This window comes from Bombus flavifrons, chromosome 3 (genome assembly GCF_040668555.2).
Source record: "Bombus flavifrons isolate JBK064 chromosome 3, iyBomFlav1_principal, whole genome shotgun sequence".
In the NCBI taxonomy this organism is placed as follows: domain Eukaryota; kingdom Metazoa; phylum Arthropoda; class Insecta; order Hymenoptera; family Apidae; genus Bombus; species Bombus flavifrons.
The window spans coordinates 12,145,281-12,166,713 of record NC_138444.1 but is presented as its reverse complement, the minus strand read 5'-3'; the positions used below and the strand labels follow the sequence as shown (position 1 = coordinate 12,166,713).

Here is a 21,433-nt window from a genome sequence, read left to right as displayed (position 1 = left end):
TCAATTATGTAAGCAAGGTCAAAAACTTAACAAACATTTTACAATGTATTCCGTTTTAAAATGAGTAATAATTATATTAATATTAATATTAATATTAATAATAATAATAATAATAATAATAATAATAATAATAATAATAATAATAATAATAATAATAATAATAATATTACATATTACGCCAACAAAATTCGTACAATATACAACTTGTAGATATACATATAAATAAACATCTGTTCCTCAAAATAAATGATTTTTGCGTTTGGCACGATGTCATGTAATGGAAGCAAATTAAACACCATGTTACATTTTGATTGTCCGTGGCTAGTCGCGATGCAATGAATTATTATGATTTGCTTCTTATATTTGATGTTTCTTTTCCTTTTTCTCTTTTTTATTTTTTGGTGTTGTCGATGGTGTTTTAATTTTATGTATATCAGCCGGCCCCATTTGATATAGGAAACAACGACGATTTTAATGTTACGTTAAATAATAATTTGTATGCCTTTAAGAATTACGCTGGCTCACGAAAATGATGATTTTATATCGCAATATACGCTACAATAATACTTCATAAAAAATACTCTATAAGTTAACCATCTTGTACGATTAGAGTTTTACAATTTTTTTATACTTATTTCTCTCTATACAAACGCGCGATGTAACATTGACTTGTATCATAGTAGATAAAGGTATATCGTTTTTATTTTGTACGGACCGGCTGACTAACGAGTATTCTGTCCAATGTCAGGATCAACTGGTATATATTGCTTTATGTTCACTTTGCTAATCGATTATTCTAATTTGTAACGGTGATCGATTAGCTACGTTACTATTATTATAAATGGCATCCCACCCCCTAATTTATTTAGATTAGAATAAACTACATGGAAGAACAGATCTTCAGTCATAGCAAACAAAAGCTAGGACTAAAAATTTCAACAAATAGTGTGAAAACTTGTGATATTACTTTCAATATATATATAATAGAATATCTATAATATATTGCTAATTTTAAAGATGCCAGTTTCGTCTATCTAGATCAGAATGTTTAGGTGTCAGCAAGAATGCCAATTAATAATATCAGAGAAGCGTCAAGAACACTTACTCTTTCGTTTCTTATTTCCTCTCTTTCTCTCTTCCCCTCTCCCCCTAAAGAATAAAACTTATAAAGCTCTAAAACTTCTGTTTCACCAAAATATAATTAACAACAACAACAACAAGGTGTGTCCACTTTTGCAATAATATCACAGACAATAGAAAACGTAAAGTCTACAAAAAACTGGTCTTGCTCGTGCATATACAAATTTCGAAAAAAGGTCCCCGCTACCGATCACGTACCTGCTTTTTGCTTTTAAAGCATAATTAATTTAAAAGTATTTATATTACATATATTTATGTAATATGTGTAGTGTATAAATACGTATGTGCTAAATAGAACAATTTTACATTCACGTGAAATATATATAATATCTCTCTCAAAACTGGTTTCCCCGATTGCGTATAAACATGGCATTCTTCCTTGCACCCATCTTTTAATCGTGGATTTTTTCCCCTTTGTAGCTGACCAGCTACAATCACACAAAACGTTTTGGCAGCGCGCCTTATATTCGATATTTGCCCATTTGTTTTTTCTTTTTAAGTTTATAGTATCTTTAATCCGCTTTTGTGATGCTAAAATTAATTAGTTTCCTTCCCACCGCTGTCTGTTCTTTACATTAATAACATCTAACAGTTTAGCGTAATATTTTTAAGTGCAATAACTTTACTGACTGAAAATTATTATCATTACCCCATCGACTTGGAGAGTAACTAGACAGTAAACGTTAGAGAATAAACAATATATCGTTAATAAGTTAAACTAAATTGCACCTTCTTAAGAAGCGATAATAATGAGTCTCGCGTCTGAAATGTATCTGAGCCAGCAGTAACATATATTACAAATAACAATTTACTGTTAATCGCAATTATGACGCTTAAATATCATTATCAACCTAATAACTGATATCATTCCATTTTTACATAGTATAATCGTAAGACTAGAAACGTCTTCGATGGAACAAAATTTCGCCACTTTTTAATTGGTAACCAAGATCATTTATTTCTCTATGAGCTTGTTTTTGCTTGCTATTGTCTTGTCTTTTTTTATTATTTAAAATCAAGACTATGCATTTCATATTTTACCATTTTTAACGAAGGCTTTACATTATATATGGCATATAAACATATGGAAATACTCAGGCTGCGCTACCATGCTGTGTTTGTAGTGTCACGCAAGATATAATTAATAAATGGTTTAAGCTAATGAACTGTATTTCTTTCATATCCTTTTTTAGCAATTATTAGGAAGAGCTTTTATCACGCGGGCAGTGCCCTGTAAAAATATACGTTCTCTCTATACAGAACTACGATATCAATGTATACAAGACCAGTTCATCCATATTCAATATTTTTCTTTCACCGCCATATACATCTTCATTATTTATCAGGTATTCACAAGATTCCTTAATATTATACATATATTTGTTTTTTATTTCATTTTTTTATAAAAATAGGATGACACTCTTGGTTTATACCTTTATACATTTCTTCCAATTGATATTTATCAATTCGACGCTATATATACGTATATATATACATATATATATATATATACGTATATATATCGATGCCTTAACAAATTTTTTTTAAAACTGGTCTCTGCATACATTACAGGATCTACATATATACAGCACTGTTCAAAATCATCTCAAAAGCCACAAAGAGAGTAGAAAAAGGCATGAAATGATAATATTATTCATTTCAAATCCGTATTCAGTGTACCTTGACTTCTTTTTTTAGAGTTCTTTTTGTTATATAGTTTTCCGCGGCACACATTTTGCACACATACAGCTGCGTACATGACCAGATGTATTTTGAGTGTAAATTAATGAGCATGTGAGCATGAACATGTGTACATGTATATATGTGCGTGAGAGTGAGTGGGTGTATGTTTGTATACATGTGTGGGTACGCGCGCGTGCGCATATATATATATGTATATATATATATATGTGTGTGTATATATATAATCTTTTTTTAAATATATTATCAATTTCTCTATCGAATAGATATCAATTATATTTCTATACATATCTACAAAAAACCTAATATAGAACTCTATTATCATTAATTAAACTCTCTATGAATTAATATGTATAATTGTCACAACAGGTCTAAAAAGTTTATCGTTATTTTAGTTTTAGTACGCGATATTGTTCTCCTTTTTTGTCATTGATGTTCCATGAACCACTTATAGTTGTATTCATGCCTTAACGTTGAGGAAGTAATTTTTTTCTTTCTTTTAACACTATTCTTCTAGTATTGCTTGTTGCTTAGTGCTACTGAATTCATTTTGGCATATAGCGAGTTCTGAACCCTGAGCGACCGCCAATTTGTTTTCTTTTCTTTTACTCCCCTCCCTTTGCCTCAACACTTTTTTTTCTTTTAAATAGAAATGCACCTGATAGATGTTTTTCTTCTAATATGACAGAACATATCGTGTTCTTCTCACCTTTTCATCTTAGATGCCTAACAATGGCGATAACTTCGATGCAAATCTTCATTAACGTTAATCTTATCCAAAAGACAACAGATTAATTATCAGCAACGCAAGATTTTAAATCCACAGTCTCGAAATCCATACCAAAGATAGAATTTTGAAAAGTTCACGTTTGAATATGGAAAAGAAAAATAGGAAACTTGTGATGCTATATACGTACATACAACCAAAGTATTCTTATATAATTTGCTTTAAATACCGCTTCCCTTCACTCCACTTTGGCCAATGCTTACGTCTTTTTTCAGGTGTGTTCGAATAATCATTCGAAGCTGAACGTTTTTTCAGCTTTGACGTACCATCGGACTTTGGCGTCGAGTTAATACCTTGTATGTGATGTGTCCTATTGTGATTGAGTGGTGTGGTAACACCTGCTAAATTTAAAAGCGCGTCCGCGCCTTCCGCTATCTTCCGTTGCTCATCGAAATCGGGATTTGTTTCCTTTCTTGGATATTTACTTGAAAAATAAACATGAGCAATTTATCATTTATAATATTATATTAATAAACAAAAACTGTTAATGATTACCTTTCTTGCTTGACTGAGGTAATACAACTGTAAGTATGATCTTCGCTGGAGCTCCTGGTAATTACAGGAACCAGAACCTCGGATTCCGGTACTTTCCGCTTACGATCTGCAATAAGATTGAATAAGTTATAAAATATTATGTTTGTTTAATAAGTTGATATCTTCTTTATCAGATACTTTGCCTTTATTATGATTTAAAATAATAGGTCCGTGTTTAAAAGAAAGCATAGCAGCTGCAGCTGCGTCTACATCGCTATCTACTTCAGTGTCTGTGTTGTCGGTAATGTTGCTCGATGCCAGTCTTTTGGAGAGATATGGGAAGAGGATAGGATCAGGTAGACGTGTACTAGTGTTCTTTTTTTGTGGTTTTTCAGGGGAAGACAAAGTTTGAGCAGTCGGAGGAGGAAAAGGAGCACGAGATAATGCTTGTATCAGGTTTGGACGATACTGGGCGTCTACCATCCATAGCGAACCTTTGCCCAAATTCTAAAAGAGAAGAAGTTTTTCTAAGTTTTTACTTCTAGAAGGGAAACGATCTTTTTTCGTGCATATTATAATGTAACACTTACTGGTGCTTTCTCTACTTTACGAAAGCACTTATTTAGGCTTAGATTATGTCTAACAGAATTTTTCCATCCAGTTGGAGCATTCCTAAAATATGGAAAGTGATCCAAAATCCAAGCATATACTTCCTTGACTGGTAGAGCTTTTACAGGACTATCTTCAATAGCCATGAAAATTAAACAAGAAAATGAATATGGTGGTTTACTGTTTCTATGTAAGTGAGGATCATATGGTATATGAGTTGGGTGTTTGTTGCGATTTGAAACTGGCAGATTATTGTTGTTCAATGATATCTTCGTCTGATTGTTTTGCGAGGTACTATAATGATTTTTTACCGACTCCTGAAAGATTTGCATTGATTTTTGACTATTTTTATTCGAGTGTTGATAGTTTTGACTATTACCATGCGACGTCGTATTATTTATCTTGCTATTATTATCTGCTATGAAAAAGCAAAAAAAAGAAAAAATATTATATTTCATTAATATTATTACGATTATCAATTGAAAATTAAAACATATTGAAAGTTACCTGGACAATAGCCTTCATCCAAACTGGATACAGAATTGGTGTTTTCAGAAAAGTCTGCCATATCATCACAAACATTGTTATTTAAAACATTCTCATTCTTCATGTCTTTAGTGGGGTTTGAAATATCCAAACCTTTCAACAGATTCTGCTGATGAAGCCAGCTTAAGGAAGTCAGATCATCATCCGACTGACTATTTTTCTCAATGGACTTATCAGACATGGAAAGTTCATCAGTTGAATTTGTTTCAACGAAAGCACTTGCATTTTCTTTTTCTTTCATTGTGTATACTGTTTCTCCAAAATTGAAAACTTTCGTGCTACTTAGTCCTATGCCAGTTTCCACACCTGATGCATCTGGTCTATCTGGTGGCATATTGGGTCAAGTGCTTTTTTCGTCACTGTAAAACAAAATCAAATTATGAAATTCTCAGAGAAAAATCTATATATCTGAATTAGTTACTTTGAGAACTATTATCTACACCTATGCATTACATTTTTTAAAATTATTTTTTTTACCTTTTTTGTAACTAATTAGCTTATTAATATTTTGGGGGGGAGGGGAGAAAGGATATTTAATTTGTGAAGCGGGGAAGAATTGATAAGCGTCGATGCTTCGGCAACGAAGCAGAAGAATACTGTTACTAAGCAACAGCTTCTCGTAACCCTAGCAACGTGCTCCTAGATACAATGGTATGCAAAAATTATCGGCCAGATAAATTTTTCACTTTATATTCAGAAAGCGATGTCCAAAAGAATTTTAAATAATATTGGGTATAAAGATATGATAAGCGAAAGAAAATAATATAGTACATAAACATTATCACGTAATTATATAATTCTCCTTAACATTTTTTTAAATATTGTATTTGTACTTCAAAATGAAAAATCTATTTGGCCAGAAACGTTTGCACGGCACTATTGATAGTTGTGAGGTAAAAACCAAATTTCCTCGATTAAGCGTCGCAAAAACCAATCTTATCTCTAATCGAAAACAAAACTATCACGAATTTTTTGTACAAAAGGAAATATAAATTTTCCTTTCTATTTATTACAGGAACTAGAAATTATAATAAAAACATTCGTAAAGCATTGTATATTGTTATGTTAATGAATAACTGTGTAGTATCAAGTATGTAGTGTGAAAATACCAATCACGTGCATCTGCACGAAACAAAATCCAATTTCGAAACCATATACACGGAACACGTATAATGTTTCGAATCATGATTTTCTAGGTAAAAATGTACGAAATAATGAAGATATAAATGACAACCCTACAGAGTGTATAGAGAGGGTTTGTTTTAAATAAATGTCGGTTCATTTTCTATTTTTGGTATCATATAGGAATACTATAATTACGGAAGGGATGCGTAGGCAGTGAAATTGAATTTCCGCGCATGTGACGCGCCTGTAGCCTCGAATCCAAAGTACCAACATCGTCATTTGTTTATCCACTAATAAGCGACAAAATGGCCGCGCTATTAAGAACACATTGCAATCGAAAATAAACTTTGTCATAACCAAAGAATCCTAAGACACTCGTCGCACTATCCACCGAGTTATCGATAGTTTTTCTATCATTTTCAACATATATCATTTCACAGAACTTTTTACGACGATAGTATACATTTAAATCATTTTTAAAAAAAATGGCGTCTATTCGGCGCTCTCTCTCCTTCTCCTTTTCTCAAAATGTTTTTTTTTCTTCTTGTTAACAGGATACCAAGATTAATTAAAGGATACTTTGAGAAGATTTCTTAAAATATGTATTTTTATGTTATGTGTAATTGATGGAAGAAAATTTGATACAGAAAATTTGTCTATCGATACGTGGTACGCGATAAACAGATTTTGTCACAGACGTATTCGTTTTCAGATATCAAGCTCGCACCTGATCATAGTTTTGAAGTGGAAAATATTAAAGAGAAACGAGACGAAGGTAGACAAGTCGTCGGTGAATCGATGAAACGGAAGGTGACAGTAAAAATTCGAGAACAAGCGAGACATGTCACTGCGTTACTTGTTGAATTCAAATATGGAGTTGATAATGATTACGAAACTGGAGCAAACATGAAAATGGCTACGGCATTGGTTGCACACGGTATCAACATCGCGTTTCGTAAATGATGCACTCCTCAAGCGTTTACTATTACAATAGAAAAATTGTTATACGTATTAGGGAGACGAGATTTAAACGCGCTCAGAAAGTTCCTCTGCTAACCATATTTTATGTATTTTTACATACGCGTCATTTTTCAGGTCGTTAAATTTGAACAGGACCAAGTGCTCTTCACGAAACTTCTTGAATTAATAATCACTCTGCATAATGTTCCCAGTGACTCCCGAATTTTCTTCAAATTCCACGGCGAAAACTAAATTAAAATATTTAAGAAATGAAACAGCGTTTTGCGTCTTTCTGTTTTTAATCTGCCATTCGATTATGGGACCGCGTTTAAATTTCGTTGAGCGGTGAATAAACACAAGAAACTGAACATTACGAGGTTTTTTAAAAACTCACGTATCGGAGTAGACAGACGGCAGTCTTCGTTGGTTTTCTAAAGACGGGCATCTCAAGCACACTCTACACAACACCCAGCTGATTGAGACGCCATATTTTGACGTCATCACGTGGTTACCGAAACATCTTATATCGCATCTTCAACATCGATTAATCGTATTTAATTAATTTCCCGCGAAAATATAATCTTCATTGCTACCATAAATACATCGCAAATATGGTGTTTGTTTCATATTATAAATTAGAAGTGATATGATGAAAATAAACATTTTAATTAAATCTAAAGAATTTATTTCGCCTTTTGTTACATTGTCGTCAGAAAGCATGTTTATTTGTAAATTATAAAAGACTGTAACAGGTACGGGGCATATAATAAAAGGATAAATGCTTGTTTTGGAATCTAAAAACAGTCGCAGCCCAGTAAACTGCAATAAGGACAACAATCTCAATTCATTTCGTCAACAAAGTCGCTTGCGTTATTACATTATGCTTCTGCATATACTGCTACATTGTACTGGACCACCTACCCTATTAATATATTATAATTTTTTGTAATGGATTGTTTCATTTATCATACAGGGTTATCTTTCTAATATTATATTACTGTCATTCTCTGAAAACACATTTTATAAAAGAGACAGGTACACTCATGGCACAATTCATAGGAAACGCTTTTTTACAGTAGTGTATTAAAATATTGATTTTTTTTCTTCTTTCTTCCGCTTTTACAATGGCAAAGAATTTCAATATACTAAAGATAAAGTAAAATTTACATAAACGTTTATGAATTGCAAGCAACTTGTACAAAATCTGAGAAAAAATATATCTTCATCGTTGAGGTATTTATTCATCAACGTATATTGTGTAGATGGATCGATATTTCAAACAGATTAATGTTCTATCAATGTTTCGTCAATGTTTCTTAGGCTATTTTTATGCACGAATCGCAAACCCGAACTGGATTATCCCATCCCCTATGCGGTACGGGTTTACGATGCTGCGAGCAATCTTGACATACTCCACGTCCACAGTCCCTACAATGATGTAAAGTAAGAGACACGGAAAATTTTTGGTGGCATACACAACAATTAACGACATCCGAGTCGGGGACCCAATAAGACGGTCGAACTGTATCCTTGATAAACGCTGAAAAAATTAAAAGTACCAACATTAATATAAATATTTATCATTCTTTTTTCGAGGATATTTTTTTTTACTTTTTGAATAGTTCAGAACAGAACCAACTGCACTGAGAGTAGACACCACTTGTTCAGTTACTTTCCTAGCGTTAACATCTTCCGAAAATTCAGTAGGTTCATCCTTATCATAACAGATATCACAGACTCGCACTGGTGTATGCCAATTTCTAGATGGGACACACTTCGTTTTAGACGAACACTGATCACAGAAACCTTCACCACATGCTCGACAATGGTGTTTCGTATCAGTCAGGCCGAATGCCGTTTTACACTTATGGCAGTTTTTAATTTCATTATTAGGTCTCCAATAAGTCGGAGCTACCTGATCTGCAACCCACGCCGAAAGAACTTTTGTCGGTTGCAACGAAACATTGGTTACAGCTTCAGTAAGGTACGATACACTGTCGATTACTCTTTGTGCTGTGTTTTGAGATGCAACTGAATTATTTGGCTGAAAAAAATAATTCATACTTTAAAGAAACACAAATTGGACATGAAGCTGGAATTACTTATGAATAATTCTTGTTATTTATATACCATGTTCCACACGTGCATAATCTCTGTACGAATAGCAGAATCTTCAGGGCTTTTGTTACCATACCAATACTGACGACTCCGATATATTTCTCCACAATTTGGACATTCTATCACATCTCCTGACCATGCATATTTAACTAATCCATACCAACTATTATCATTTTGAGTTTGAATTCGTTTCATAACTTGTACTTCATTTCCATTACTATAACATTTTTTACATATATATACTATGTTTTCATATTGATGCTGATATCGACACCTAATAGAATGCACATCAGTAGTATTTCTCTTAATACATACACATTAAATTGCAAATGATATTTACATATAAGACAGACCTGTTATTGCTACTATGAGGTCTTCCTTCAAAAAGATGTCCCATACTATTGCTGCACCTAGATCCACAGCTAAGACATTTAGTAGGACAAGTGAAATATTGATCGGGAAACAAAATAGAAAAATTCTCAACTTCTTCTGAAAATTTCTCGTTTAAAATTTTTAATGTATTATAAACTAAATACGGTTTTCTGGCAGACCGCACAGTACTATTAGACAATTCTTTCTTAATAGCAGTCTGCAAAAGTTCATAATCAGTCATGAAATTTGTTGTTTGTATACCAACGTATTTGATGGAACTAAATGCTTCTACTTCGAGCTTCATTTGAGCAAACCGTGTTCGAAGAATGTCTTCTGCGTTGTCTATATCATCTGCCACAGAAAAAAAAATATATATATATATTTGTTATGGAATAAATGCTTTAATCTTTTTGTTTTGTGTTGCGGATAAACTCTAATTTTGAAATTACTGTTAATCTGAGAATGTGGCAATATGTACTGTTGGTCAGAGGTTTGGTGTATTTAGTCTCATGTAATACTATAATGCTTGGTCCCAGGGTACTCAAAGAGCCTTGAACTCCTTTCCTCTGTCCTACTGCTTGCAAGGCAGCTTGAAAATAATGGCTGTATGCTCTTGAAGCAGTACCAAGAAATGTAAATAAATCTCTATTCAGTTTTTCGGATTGTGTTCTATATACAACAATGTCAGATACAGCAAGGACTTTAAGTAATAGCCTTATCCTTTCATTCTCATGAGAAGTAATTCCTAGTAAGGATAACAAAATCCATTATGTGCAAAATTAATTTTTATCATGCACTGTGCATATATAAATATTGTATAAATATAATACCTAACAAGCCTTCTGTGTCCAAACATATCACCTTAAGAACTGGATCAAATGCAGCCCAAACACCTAATGTACATGAATTTTGATCATTCGAAGTCTGAAATACTTCCTTTCCTTTGAAGAATGTTTGATTCAATGTGTGACTCTTGCCATCACCGGTGTTTCCAAAAATCGACACCACTTTTACTTCGAGATCTTTACTGCAATTTAATTCTTCCATGAAGTGTTCCGCACTGTTAACTCTGAGGTATTCTTGCCCGTCTATCAACAAGAAACTTCTGGGTTGATTGCAATGACATCTCTTATATATTTCTTTTCTATCTATGGAATCATGGGCGGAATGGTATATATCTCTGTTACAAATACACATGATATCGAGGCTTTTCATGATAGCAGGTCCAGTTGTTTCCAATTTATGTTCTTTCCAAAATTTACTCATGATGCGATTCAACAATGTTAGTCCTACAATATTGCAAATACTTGTTATTATTAAAAATTAAAAATGATCAGGATTGGTTTAAGATCAATATTTTGAGGTGATAAGGACGTGTTGGGTGATATTATCAAATTACCCCGACGTAGAACTTTAATAACGTTTACTTCGATACTGACTGTGCGTCGTATCAGATGCACGCGCGTGGAGCTCAAACGATGACTATACACTGAATACTATATACGTGCACTGCTATTGGCAATTGACTACGATGGACTAAGATCGACTACCCCGAACTTTTCCTCGGTTCCCTTTCTATAGGGTGCCGAGGTCCTCGGGGGAGAGAGTTTTCTTCCGAGGTGGGGATGGAAAGACCCGTAGACAATAGAACAATAAATTTTCCTTTCGAAGGTCCATGGGTCTTTTAGTAAGTCCCAGGATTTATTCTTTTACAATGACCTGTCCTCGGACGTCGTTTCGCAGGTCATGTGGCCAACAGATGGGCTTCAACCCTGGAACTTTCTCTACGGCCATGGGCCGCTACAATTTAGTGGAATGAAAAATACAATAACTACAGTATACACGACGAATAAAACGGCAAATTGTAAACTATTACAAATGTAAACATATAAATGACTTGATATATAAATATAACACGTTACCGTACAATGATGTGTTGAGAAAAGAATAAAAGAATGTGTACATTCAATGTAATTCTATGATCAGTTAACTGCGCAAATTAACAGAAGACGCAATGGCGATCTTACCTTTCAAAAATTCAACGATCTATCGGTATAATGGTCATAATTTTTTGGTATACACAACTGAAGACAAATTTTGAATAATTTCAGAAATTAATCAGTTGTTGATACCTCCATTTTGTGCAATTTGACTGCAACAGGACTCAATCTTGACTCTCAATACCAACTGCAATAGGCAATTCTCTAAAAAAATCGTTTGACCTGTAATTGAAAGTGACTTCAAGGCTAACGTTCTGCGTTTTCTCTTCTATCTAGAAATGTATATTTCAGCTTTTTCCTTGCTCCATTGTGAAAATTACGAAACGTCAATAAATGAATGGATGGCGACATTCGTTACCTTAAAATGATTTTTCGGATTAACTTGTAAAACCGCTCGTCATGCTAGGGAATATTTATTCTGTTTCAATTTTCATGATATAATGTACTTTTTTAATTGAATTCGTAAAACTTACTGATACAGATTTATCAATTCCATGAACTGCAAACAATGTCATCGTGCCTTCTCCTTTATAAAGGAGAGGGGATGTATACTTAGTGATGGTTAGTGGTGGGAAATGTTTTTCCTCCGTGTTAGTTACACACTCACTCACATACGAGTCGCGTTTCGTGACTCATGGCCAATAACAAAGTCTTCTTCTTCGCATTGATATGAGAATGTTTAACTTTGGTAATCTGAAAATTTTAGTTTTATTAGAATACGCGATTATTATAACGCAATAAAAAAATTACTATTATTTGAAAAAAGGCAATGAAAGTAAAATACAATGCTTATTGAAGAAATAACACTCCAAAATACGTTTGTAAATAAAAAATATACAAATTCTTATACCGAAGAAAATTCTTATCTCCGACATTATGTAGGCGGACTTATTGTGGTTTAAAATGTAATTTTTAACAGAATCTATGTTTAATCTTATAAAATTGTGTATAGATATTGGATTGTATTAACCTTACTATATATATAATAAAATCTTAAGAGTAACATGTAAAAAAATGCAAGAAATTGATTTCAAAAAATTATAAATAAGAAGCAAGTTTTATATTTCATCTTCCTCAAATATATTTAAGAATGACATACACATAATTTACAGAAAAAAGAACAATGTAACGATATAAATACTTTAAAAAATTAACATATATAAAAGTAAAAAATATTTATATTTATTGAATGCATTATGGATTGAATTTAGATAACGTAAAATGCAATATCTTCTTACGTTATATAATTTAAACAAATCTTTGAAGTTGATGTACTGCTATGTCAATGTGTACTGATCGAAAATATTATTGATTTACGGTAAATTACACTTTGGTATTGTTCATTAAGGTGACGCCGTTCACTTTTAAAATAGGCAGAGTTGAACGAGATTTTTAGATAATCGATTCTGTACGTTCGATTATCGAGTCCATACCGTTTAAAATATCGATACGGATTGATGAGGAAGTGCTGATAATACACCGCTTAGTAGACCGCTAAATCGTTGAGGTTGATTTTTCTGTTTCATTCGACAAAACATTGGTTTTACGTGGTTGATGCGTCACTTCGATTCTGGCCATCCCGATAGAATGAATGTCGGTGAAACCTAAAAACTGGTGTCGGCACATGTGTCATAATGTCACCGAAAGATTCGGTCGAGGAGCATTTAACGTTACACTTTTCAATCTTGTACGAACGACAGTGACCCACCCCAACAAAATTCGGTTTTGTCAAGCGAAATCACCGAACGATGGAAAACCATACACAGGATAATGCGATCAACATGAACGAAAGTGGTACGTTCGATACAACAGCACTTTCACAAAAATATCTTGCTTTGATTCATATTTAATGATATTTACAGTGGTTCATCAAAGTGTTTGAACATTTAACATAGAAAACATTTATGTATATATTGTATGTATTATGTAAAATATTTTGAAACATCATTAGCACTATAACGGAACAAAACTGTCATGATTATATTGATAATCTTTGAAACTAATTTGAAAACGTGTATAAAATTTACAACATATTTACTGCTTTAGTATACATAGACATGATAGTGCATTCATAAAAATACTTCCCTGTGATTCGCATTTAATGATATCTACTAGTGACATATCAAAGTATTTCAACATTTATTTCAATACACCACAAAAATCTTTTATGTGTATATTGTATGCGTTATATAAAACATTTTGAAATATTATTAGCAGTATAATGAGGCACATATTATGATTATATTGGTAACATTTGAAACTAATTTGAAAATGTATATAATGTTTACAAGACATTTATTATAAATGCATATATGTAGTACAAAATTAGTATTCTTGTTCATATTTATTACTATAATTTTGTTTTTTGTATAAAAATTTTACCAACAAAATGTTTGTTGCAATTTAGAGGATTTGCAAGAAAAGGTAAATAGATTGGAGTCAGAGACCGTGAAAATGCGGGAGGAATTCAATGTTCAAAGAGCCAAGATGAAGGAACTGTTTCTTCAAAAAGAAGGTAAATCTAGTTGATGTTAATAAGCTTAATGATGACAACAACAATAAATTGTACGTTAAATAGTGTAAGTATTTCATTTGCAGAGGAATTGAAAAGAAGATTGCAAGATAACACATGTTTGCAAAAGGAGAATGCTAAGTTGAAAAATGAATTGGACGAAGCAAAGAGCCAATTGGTTGTAGCAGACTTGAAAGTTCAAAATGATATACTTATTGAGAAGAGAAAGGCACAAGAAGAAATAGCATCTTTACAGAGGGTTATACATGAAACAATGGAAGAATCTTCTTGTTCGCGCAAGCAGCTAGATACAGAATTGGCTAAATTAAAAATTACTCTCTCCAAATTACAAGAGGAGAATGCATTGATAAAGTCACAATTACCACGAGATCCACCTATAGATGGTCCACAGATATCACTCTCCACAGTAACGAAAACAATAGCTCGAAAAGTAGTTTCCCAACTAGGTGCAGATGCTCTATCTTTAGGTCCTGATAATCTTGAGGAAAGCATGAGGAAGGTAAAAAGATATGTACGTAAGCATAAAAATGTATGGTTTTTGAACTTTTCTGCAATGAGTTTTTATGGCACTGCATTCCGGAAAGTGTTCATAAATCATTTGAATGATATCATTATAAGATGTTTATTTTATCACTTGTTTTTTCTTTTTCTTTTTACTCAACTTCACATAATGCAAATATTAGAAATTGTTGCTTTATAGGCGCAGGAAGATGCGGAAGTTTTACGCTCGCTGGTAGTGCCGCTCGAGGAAGAGATTAAAGCCTTAAAGGAAAAATTAAGAGCGACGGATGACGAACTCCAGAAGTGTAAAGAGATACAGTTGCAGAAGAAACAACAGGAACCTGGTTCTTCTGAGTCAGTATGTGATATGTGTGCAAATTACGAAGCACAATTAGTTAAGATGCAGGCAGCTGCTAAAGAATTAGAGAAGCAGCAATTAGATTCTGAGCGAATGTTACAAGTACAGAAAGAAGATTTAGCTAAGGAAGTAGAATTTAGAAAAGAAATGGAAGAAAAATGGAACGAAAAGAAAGAGGAGCATAAAATCAAAGTGGCAGAACTTACTGTTACCTCGCAAACGTTGCAGCAGACTTTAACCGAAGCGAAAAAAACTTTTGAACAAGTTCAGAGAAGCGTAAAAGACGAACTTGTGAAATTAACACGTGGCCGAGAAGAAGTACAAAGACACCTTATCGCGTAAGAACATTTTTAATAATACTGTTACTTTTATCTCATTGTTCTTCCCGATTTTCAACGTAGATAAAGTAATGTCTTTTATCGTGACATTTCTGACAAAATTTTATTGAAAATCTAGTCGAATCTTTGCAGACTGCAAAAGGAAAATGAAAACTTGGTTGGTAAACATAGCAAGCATTCCCAGCAACTACAGAGTGAGAGTATTAATATGCCGAACAATGTCGAGGAATTGCACGTTAGCCTTTTAAAAATGCGAGAAGATTTGATCACGGCTAAAGTTGCTCAAGAAGTCGCGCAAGAGAAAGAAGAGACACTACGATACGAAGTGACCTTGCTTCATGAACAAATGGAACAGGAAAGTAGAGTAAAGGAACAAGAAATATTGGTATTAAAAAATGAAATTAGTGGTTTAAGGTAATACTACTTAATTTTTTAATATCCTAATTTTTTATAATTATAAGTTCTTCGTAATTTCAATAACAATATTCTATAGAACGCAGTTAGATAAATATGTACGTGATCATCGATCCCTTGCCGAGAGGGAAGAGAAGCTGGAACGATTAGAAAAACAATTAGATACTGTTTTAAAAGAAAACAAACAAGCCGAGTTAAAAGTGGCTGAATTACGACAAAGAGTTACCAGTCTTCAACAAGAGCTAGATACTAGTGAAGCAGTGCAGAAAGACTTTGTTAGGTTGTCACAATCTTTACAGGTACAATAAAGAGTAAAAATGAACAATCTTAACGGATAAAAGATATTTACATCGTCATGGATTATAGGTACAACTAGAAAGAATTAGGCAAGCTGGTAGCGAAGTACGATGGCAACACGAAGAGGACATAGAAGAATGTCCTAGTTGTCATACTACATTCACGGTTACAAAGAAGAAGGTAATATTTGTAAATATCTAAACTCATATCTAAAGCCTGTGTATGCTAATAAAAATCTCTTGTTATAGGTGCATTGCCGCCATTGTGGCCATATATTTTGTCAGTCTTGCCTTTCACATATTGTGAAAAGTGGACCGAAACAAAGACCATCCAGAGTCTGTGATGTTTGCCATACGTTATTGGTACAAGATACAGCACCATATTTTAGCCAAGAACCACCACATACACCTGACTAAATATTCTAAAGAAAATCAGTCCAACAAGATGTGCAATATCAATTTGGTAATTTAATATGCCTGTGAATTTTAGAATATCAAGGGTTGTACTTTACAATATCATTGATTTGGTTAAGACATTCTGTTTTAACAACTTTTAGGAAGATATAGAGATGATATTAGTTCACCGGGGCTAGATATGATTCCTATTACCTGACAACTGGAGTGATAAAATAAATATCGTGTAAATACAAATTATGTACTACTTAATGTTTATTGTAATTTAAAAGATTAAAGCTTTTGAATGTATGTGAGTTATTCAAAAATTTGTGAATATTTATCTATCTTGTTATTGACATTATTAAAATAAGTCTTCACATAGAATTATGTTATACATTTAATTCATTGCCATTCGTCAGGTTACTAGCTTTGTTTTTCTGTATTAATACTTTCACATCCTAATATATCAAATGCAGACTAAATGTTAGTGTCCGGTGACATCATGTTGGTGAAGCGCAAATCGACCATTTACGTAAAGTTTACGAATTTGAAATTTTTTTACTAAAAATTGCCGGTTATTGGTTAAAATGACTAGCAAATTTATGCGGACGACAAGGTGTTTAGGGAGAAAAGAGAATTCATTTTTACGTTTATTTTAAAAGCACAAATCTGTACATATATTCCTGTTATATTATTTTTTTTTAATTTATTATTCTGAAATCCAAAAAATTTATCTAGATTCGTCATTTATTACAATGTTTGTATAGGAACAAAATATCAATAAAAAGTAACAGTACATCACATATCACATATTTGATTTCACAAAATTTGTGAATAAAAAATACAATTAGATTTTATAAAAATAATTACAGTTATAGTTATCCGATAAACCAAGTAGTATCTGAGAATTTTTGTTTAATATCTTGTATGTCATCTGAAATGTGTGTAAATCTTATAATGATAAACATGTTCTAAATGCTGCTGACAATTGATCTCGACGCAAAAACATTCAGCTCTAAACATTCTCGATTTTTTTTGCTAAAACTAGTCGTAAATGTAGTTAATACGTACAAAATGGTGAGGTACAAAGAAGAAACACGAAGTTCATGTGACTATGTTTGAAGAATCTTAACGATACTGCCCCAAATATATGATTTACGGTATCCTGGGTCATATAACGTAACTCGTGATTTCATTCATACTTTGGCCCGAGTTACTCCAACAAAGTTGGAATCAATTAAACGTCAATCGGCGAGACAGTGATTATTAAAACATTAATATACAGCTATATTACATAGAAAAGAATGTTTCGATTATTTCTTTGATTGGTTGTGGCCGTCTTTTAGGATCAATCGTTGGTTCTTCCGATTCCAAGTGTTTATCTCTTAACATTTTCCAATTATTTAATATTGTTGCATATTTTAGAACCTTGGGGTATTCGTTCAGCTTTGTGTAAACGTTTAAAAGTCCATGATAATCATATTCTAGGCCACTATAGCTTTTACCGAACAATTTTAAACCTGATATGATAAAAGTTAATTAGAACGAATGACTAAGTATGAAAAAATTATATAACGCAGTGCACATACTAATTTCGATACTCCTATAATAAAGTTTTTCAGCGTCTCTGTATCGGTTCATGTGGTAATTATATAACGAAGCTAAGTGTCCTATACTCAATCCAACTTCGTGATCATCTGGTCCTAATAATTCTTCTTTAATACGTATAGCTTTAAGATGCATTGCTTCGGCTTCCTAAAATTAACGACGAAAATATGGTAGTAATGTCATAAACGTTTAATTAAGTACATTTACGTGGAATATGTACCTTACATTTCCTCATGCTTTGATACACACGTCCCAAATTTCCATAATGTTTTGCTGTTTGTACGTTTCTTTCGCCGAATGCCTCTTTTGCCGATTGTAAAGCGGATAAATGAAGGCATTCAGCCTTGAATAGTAGATTTTGTTTCGACAATGGCGACGATGTATTATCTAACGCTATTTCTTCGAGAATTAATGCATTTATTCTTTTTGCGCTTGCTAACAACAAATGATCCCCATGTAAAAGGTTTAACATTATGTCTATTGCTTTCTCAATGTGAACACTGTTCATTTAAAGTGAAATAAAATTGTATGACTATTTTAAAATTGTTAAGAGTGATAAGTAACGGAATCATTTACCTTGCTTCTGGAAATTCGCCAGACCTATACTCAAATACGTAAAGGGCATAAGCTAAATCCTCGTGCGCTAACGCAACGTGTAAATTCATTTTACCAAATATTTCTGTTCTAATAGCTAAAGCGTCCTACAACAAATAAAATGTTAGAAAATCGCGATGAAAGTTATATCGTATATAGAATCGTATCGATTCACATTACGAACGTACGAACCCTATAAAGGTTTACACTGTTGATTATGTTATCAAAGTTTAACCAGTAAAATCCATAATCTATAAGAACGTTACTGTACACTGGATGATCAACACCAAATACTTCTTTAGCAAGATATACAGCCTGCCTGATTAAAAGACCAGCTCTCTGAAATTCGCGTTTTAATACACACGATTTTGCCGCCTGCCTTAACACATCAACAGTAATACGCGCAGACAACGCTGGTTTCAACTCTTCAAGTGCTTCTATACTCCATCTAAATCACCATCAATTGTATAATTAGTAATAAACACGACGAAGTTTATAAAAGAAAAATGCAATACGTACCTGTAGGCCTCATCATACTCGCTTTTCATATAAAAAAGTATACTAAACTCAGTATATATAGCTGCATAATTGTAATCATTGTACCCGGCCTCTTTTAATCGTTCTATTAACTCTATAGCAAGCTGATGTGTTTTTGCGGCTTGTAAAAATTCGCAATACGCTGCTTGTACGTGTAACAATCTAAATTTTTAAATGCTTATTACAAATTTATATAAATCTATGTAAACACAAATTAAATGTTTAGTTACCAAACATATCTTACTTTCTGCAACATTCTAATGTTCTACACCAATTCTGAGGCGTAGAATTATTCGCAAGACATAATTGTTTGCATGCTAGCAACACTTGTTCGCTTTTAGCATACCAACCACCATCACTGAAAAATCCACCAATTCTTAAGCCTAGGTTTATTAATTTCTCATCTGCAGCTGGATTTTCACTAACATGGAGATAGCATACTGTGTAACTCATACTCAACTCTTCTTCAACTCGTATTTTATGATCTATAAGGCTCTGAAAAATTAATGGAAAAGAAAAGTAAACGTACACACAACTTTTAATCCATTTTCTCAATAAGAATGAAAAATTACCTGAAAGCTCTGTAGTAAATGTACACGACGGCTAGTGACTGTTAACATCTTGGAGAAAATTTCCAGATTGTTGAAGTCACACCCCAGTAAACATAATCTTTTTTCTTTGTACAACTGTAAAGCAAAAAAATCTCATAGATTATTTTTTTCATATAATTGCATTCATTCCTAACTTAAAAAGGATGATGAACGAATTTTAGAAAATTTATAACAGATCTATTTTGCGATGAAATAATAGTGACGATTCGCACTATGAATATCTAATCAAAATTAATATATAGGAATAAAATTTCTATTGTATTATTAACAAAATTCTACAACGAAATGGACAAATGAATATATTTACTTTTACGTACTTGTCAAAAATGCAATTTTGCATGATTCATATGCGATTCGATATCCAACGCGAAATAAACGCAAAAAATTGATTGCAAAAAAATTGATTTGCTGTAGCGAAGAAGCACATACAATCAAAGAATATCTCATATTTAACGAATCGTTCTACTGTTCCAGGAATCATTACATTGCATTGTAAATATATGCAAAATATAAAAGCTAAGCATTAGCCGTAGAGGTTAAACATATGACAAGTACAATTCCTGTAACCCCCTTTCTGTTAAATCATCGTAACTTATTTGCCGTCATTCCCCACAAATGCCAGCTAATTCCACAAAACCTTATCGTCATACCCAATGCCAAAATACATTTTTATCATCTACATATAGCTGTCATAATAAACAGTGTTATGATCGTTCAATCGAACACGTAACATCGTTTTACATATCTAAATCAAAAATTAAAATCATAAACAGAATGTATTGTTTTTTTCAAATAGAATAACAAAATAACGTTAGATAAATAAAAAAGTTTATGGTTAAGTTGGTGAAAAAAAGTGGACGTTTTATCAGTGGTTTGTGAGGCGTTTAAATGGAGAAAATGTTTTGACGTTTACCTGATAATAAACATCAAACAGGACATCGTTCGGTAGATCAGGAAGATACTTCCTCAGCCTTAGAAATTTATTCGCGATTGCCAACACGCTCGATTGGTAAAGAGTTTTCGGGGAAAAGACCGGTGGATTGTGTGTTTCGGCCATTTTCCTAGAGGCCTTCGATAATCACGAACGCGCACACAGCCGTAATAATTGTTGTCACGTCGTCTCCGTGCGCATATGCTGCCGCGATGCTCCGCCATCCAACCATCAGCGACAACCCCCACTTAGAAACGATGGTAAAAGTAAGTGTCTAGCGCGCACCAGATAGCGAGATCGCGCTAATTCCTTTTTTTCCTTTTTATACTTGTTGCTTACAGTGATTTCGCGATATTCTCCACGGATCAATTCCTAAACCGTTACACAGCAATCGAGCTTATTTTTTGTGCCAGGCGCGTTATCAGTTAAGATGCTCGACTCAAGAATTGCAAAGATTTTCTGAGCCAATTTGCTCATACTACGA

General features: G+C 32.9%; 4 protein-coding genes across 18 annotated transcripts; 1 reads left to right on the top strand and 3 right to left on the bottom strand.

Moving 5' to 3' along the window:
- Positions 1-48: 48 nt before the first annotated feature.
- LOC138178499 (forkhead box protein N3) lies at positions 49-7,855 on the bottom strand. Of its 4 annotated transcripts, none has more exons than XM_069110428.1 (6): positions 7,737-7,855; positions 5,219-5,616; positions 4,693-5,129; positions 4,306-4,609; positions 4,124-4,229; positions 49-4,052 (listed from the first exon to the last, which is right to left on the bottom strand). In XM_069110428.1, exons 2-6 carry the CDS (start codon positions 5,589-5,591, stop codon positions 3,776-3,778), a joined length of 1,497 nt encoding a protein of 498 aa, XP_068966529.1. In that variant the 5' UTR covers positions 5,592-5,616; positions 7,737-7,855; the 3' UTR covers positions 49-3,775. The 4 variants fall into 4 exon arrangements, with proteins under 4 accessions (XP_068966529.1, XP_068966533.1, XP_068966530.1 ...); XM_069110432.1 differs by having other exon boundaries at positions 4,693-5,126; XM_069110429.1 differs by lacking the exon at positions 7,737-7,855 and adding an exon at positions 7,464-7,590.
- Positions 7,856-8,004: 149 nt separating this feature from the next.
- On the bottom strand, positions 8,005-12,498 carry LOC138178495 (zinc finger FYVE domain-containing protein 1). Of its 9 annotated transcripts, none has more exons than XM_069110414.1 (9): positions 12,215-12,489; positions 11,860-12,130; positions 11,232-11,632; positions 10,663-11,121; positions 10,311-10,577; positions 9,814-10,183; positions 9,473-9,734; positions 8,954-9,386; positions 8,005-8,882 (listed from the first exon to the last, which is right to left on the bottom strand). In XM_069110414.1, the coding sequence occupies exons 4-9, from the start codon at positions 11,096-11,098 to the stop codon at positions 8,659-8,661; spliced, it is 1,992 nt and encodes a 663-aa protein (XP_068966515.1). In that variant the 5' UTR covers positions 11,099-11,121; positions 11,232-11,632; positions 11,860-12,130; positions 12,215-12,489; the 3' UTR covers positions 8,005-8,658. The 9 variants fall into 9 exon arrangements, with proteins under 9 accessions (XP_068966515.1, XP_068966517.1, XP_068966521.1 ...); XM_069110416.1 differs by having other exon boundaries at positions 11,860-12,190; positions 12,306-12,489; XM_069110420.1 differs by having other exon boundaries at positions 11,860-12,054; positions 12,306-12,489.
- A 703-nt stretch (positions 12,499-13,201) lies between these two features.
- Rbpn-5 (Rab GTPase-binding effector protein rabaptin-5) lies at positions 13,202-17,008 on the top strand. Of its 3 annotated transcripts, XM_069110424.1 has the most exons (9): positions 13,202-13,626; positions 14,240-14,347; positions 14,431-14,876; positions 15,066-15,562; positions 15,695-15,976; positions 16,056-16,275; positions 16,343-16,453; positions 16,522-16,735; positions 16,830-17,008. In XM_069110424.1, exons 1-8 carry the CDS (start codon positions 13,581-13,583, stop codon positions 16,687-16,689), a joined length of 1,878 nt encoding a protein of 625 aa, XP_068966525.1. In that variant the 5' UTR covers positions 13,202-13,580; the 3' UTR covers positions 16,690-16,735; positions 16,830-17,008. The 3 variants fall into 3 exon arrangements, with proteins under 3 accessions (XP_068966525.1, XP_068966524.1, XP_068966526.1); XM_069110423.1 differs by having other exon boundaries at positions 16,522-17,008; XM_069110425.1 differs by having other exon boundaries at positions 13,203-13,626; positions 14,431-14,864; positions 16,522-17,008.
- A 297-nt stretch (positions 17,009-17,305) lies between these two features.
- Pat1 (Protein interacting with APP tail-1) lies at positions 17,306-21,142 on the bottom strand. 2 transcript variants are annotated; one of them, XM_069110426.1, is made up of 9 exons: positions 20,932-21,142; positions 19,980-20,093; positions 19,652-19,902; positions 19,390-19,569; positions 19,063-19,318; positions 18,853-18,977; positions 18,497-18,776; positions 18,258-18,423; positions 17,306-18,188 (listed from the first exon to the last, which is right to left on the bottom strand). In XM_069110426.1, the coding sequence occupies exons 1-9, from the start codon at positions 21,073-21,075 to the stop codon at positions 17,959-17,961; spliced, it is 1,746 nt and encodes a 581-aa protein (XP_068966527.1). In that variant the 5' UTR covers positions 21,076-21,142; the 3' UTR covers positions 17,306-17,958. The 2 variants fall into 2 exon arrangements, with proteins under 2 accessions (XP_068966527.1, XP_068966528.1); XM_069110427.1 differs by lacking the exon at positions 20,932-21,142 and adding an exon at positions 20,336-20,475.
- Positions 21,143-21,433: the final 291 nt, after the last annotated feature.

What these genes read in the sequence shown, in the direction of transcription:
- LOC138178499 (XM_069110428.1), bottom strand. Translation starts at nt 5,591, where the DNA reads ATGCCACCAGATAGACCAGATGCATCAGGTGTGGAAACTGGCATAGGA. An exon ending in GTAAAGTAGAGAAAGCACCA is followed by an intron (nt 4,610 to 4,692) that starts GTAAGTGTTACA and finishes CTTCTCTTTTAG; the next exon opens with AATTTGGGCAAAGGTTCGCT. An exon ending in TATTTTAAATCATAATAAAG is followed by an intron (nt 4,230 to 4,305) that starts GCAAAGTATCTG and finishes ATCTTATTGCAG; the next exon opens with ATCGTAAGCGGAAAGTACCG.
- LOC138178495 (XM_069110419.1), bottom strand. Translation starts at nt 11,098, where the DNA reads ATGAGTAAATTTTGGAAAGAACATAAATTGGAAACAACTGGACCTGCT. An exon ending in GGACACAGAAGGCTTGTTAG is followed by an intron (nt 10,578 to 10,662) that starts GTATTATATTTA and finishes TATCCTTACTAG; the next exon opens with GAATTACTTCTCATGAGAAT. An exon ending in CACCAAACCTCTGACCAACA is followed by an intron (nt 10,184 to 10,310) that starts GTACATATTGCC and finishes TTTCTGTGGCAG; the next exon opens with ATGATATAGACAACGCAGAA.
- Rbpn-5 (XM_069110424.1), top strand. Translation starts at nt 13,581, where the DNA reads ATGGAAAACCATACACAGGATAATGCGATCAACATGAACGAAAGTG. An exon ending in ACTGTTTCTTCAAAAAGAAG is followed by an intron (nt 14,348 to 14,430) that starts GTAAATCTAGTT and finishes TTTCATTTGCAG; the next exon opens with AGGAATTGAAAAGAAGATTG. An exon ending in GTACAAAGACACCTTATCGC is followed by an intron (nt 15,563 to 15,694) that starts GTAAGAACATTT and finishes GAATCTTTGCAG; the next exon opens with ACTGCAAAAGGAAAATGAAA.
- Pat1 (XM_069110426.1), bottom strand. Translation starts at nt 21,075, where the DNA reads ATGGCCGAAACACACAATCCACCGGTCTTTTCCCCGAAAACTCTTTAC. An exon ending in ACAGTGTAAACCTTTATAGG is followed by an intron (nt 18,978 to 19,062) that starts GTTCGTACGTTC and finishes TATTTGTTGTAG; the next exon opens with GACGCTTTAGCTATTAGAAC. An exon ending in AAAGCATGAGGAAATGTAAG is followed by an intron (nt 18,424 to 18,496) that starts GTACATATTCCA and finishes CGTTAATTTTAG; the next exon opens with GAAGCCGAAGCAATGCATCT.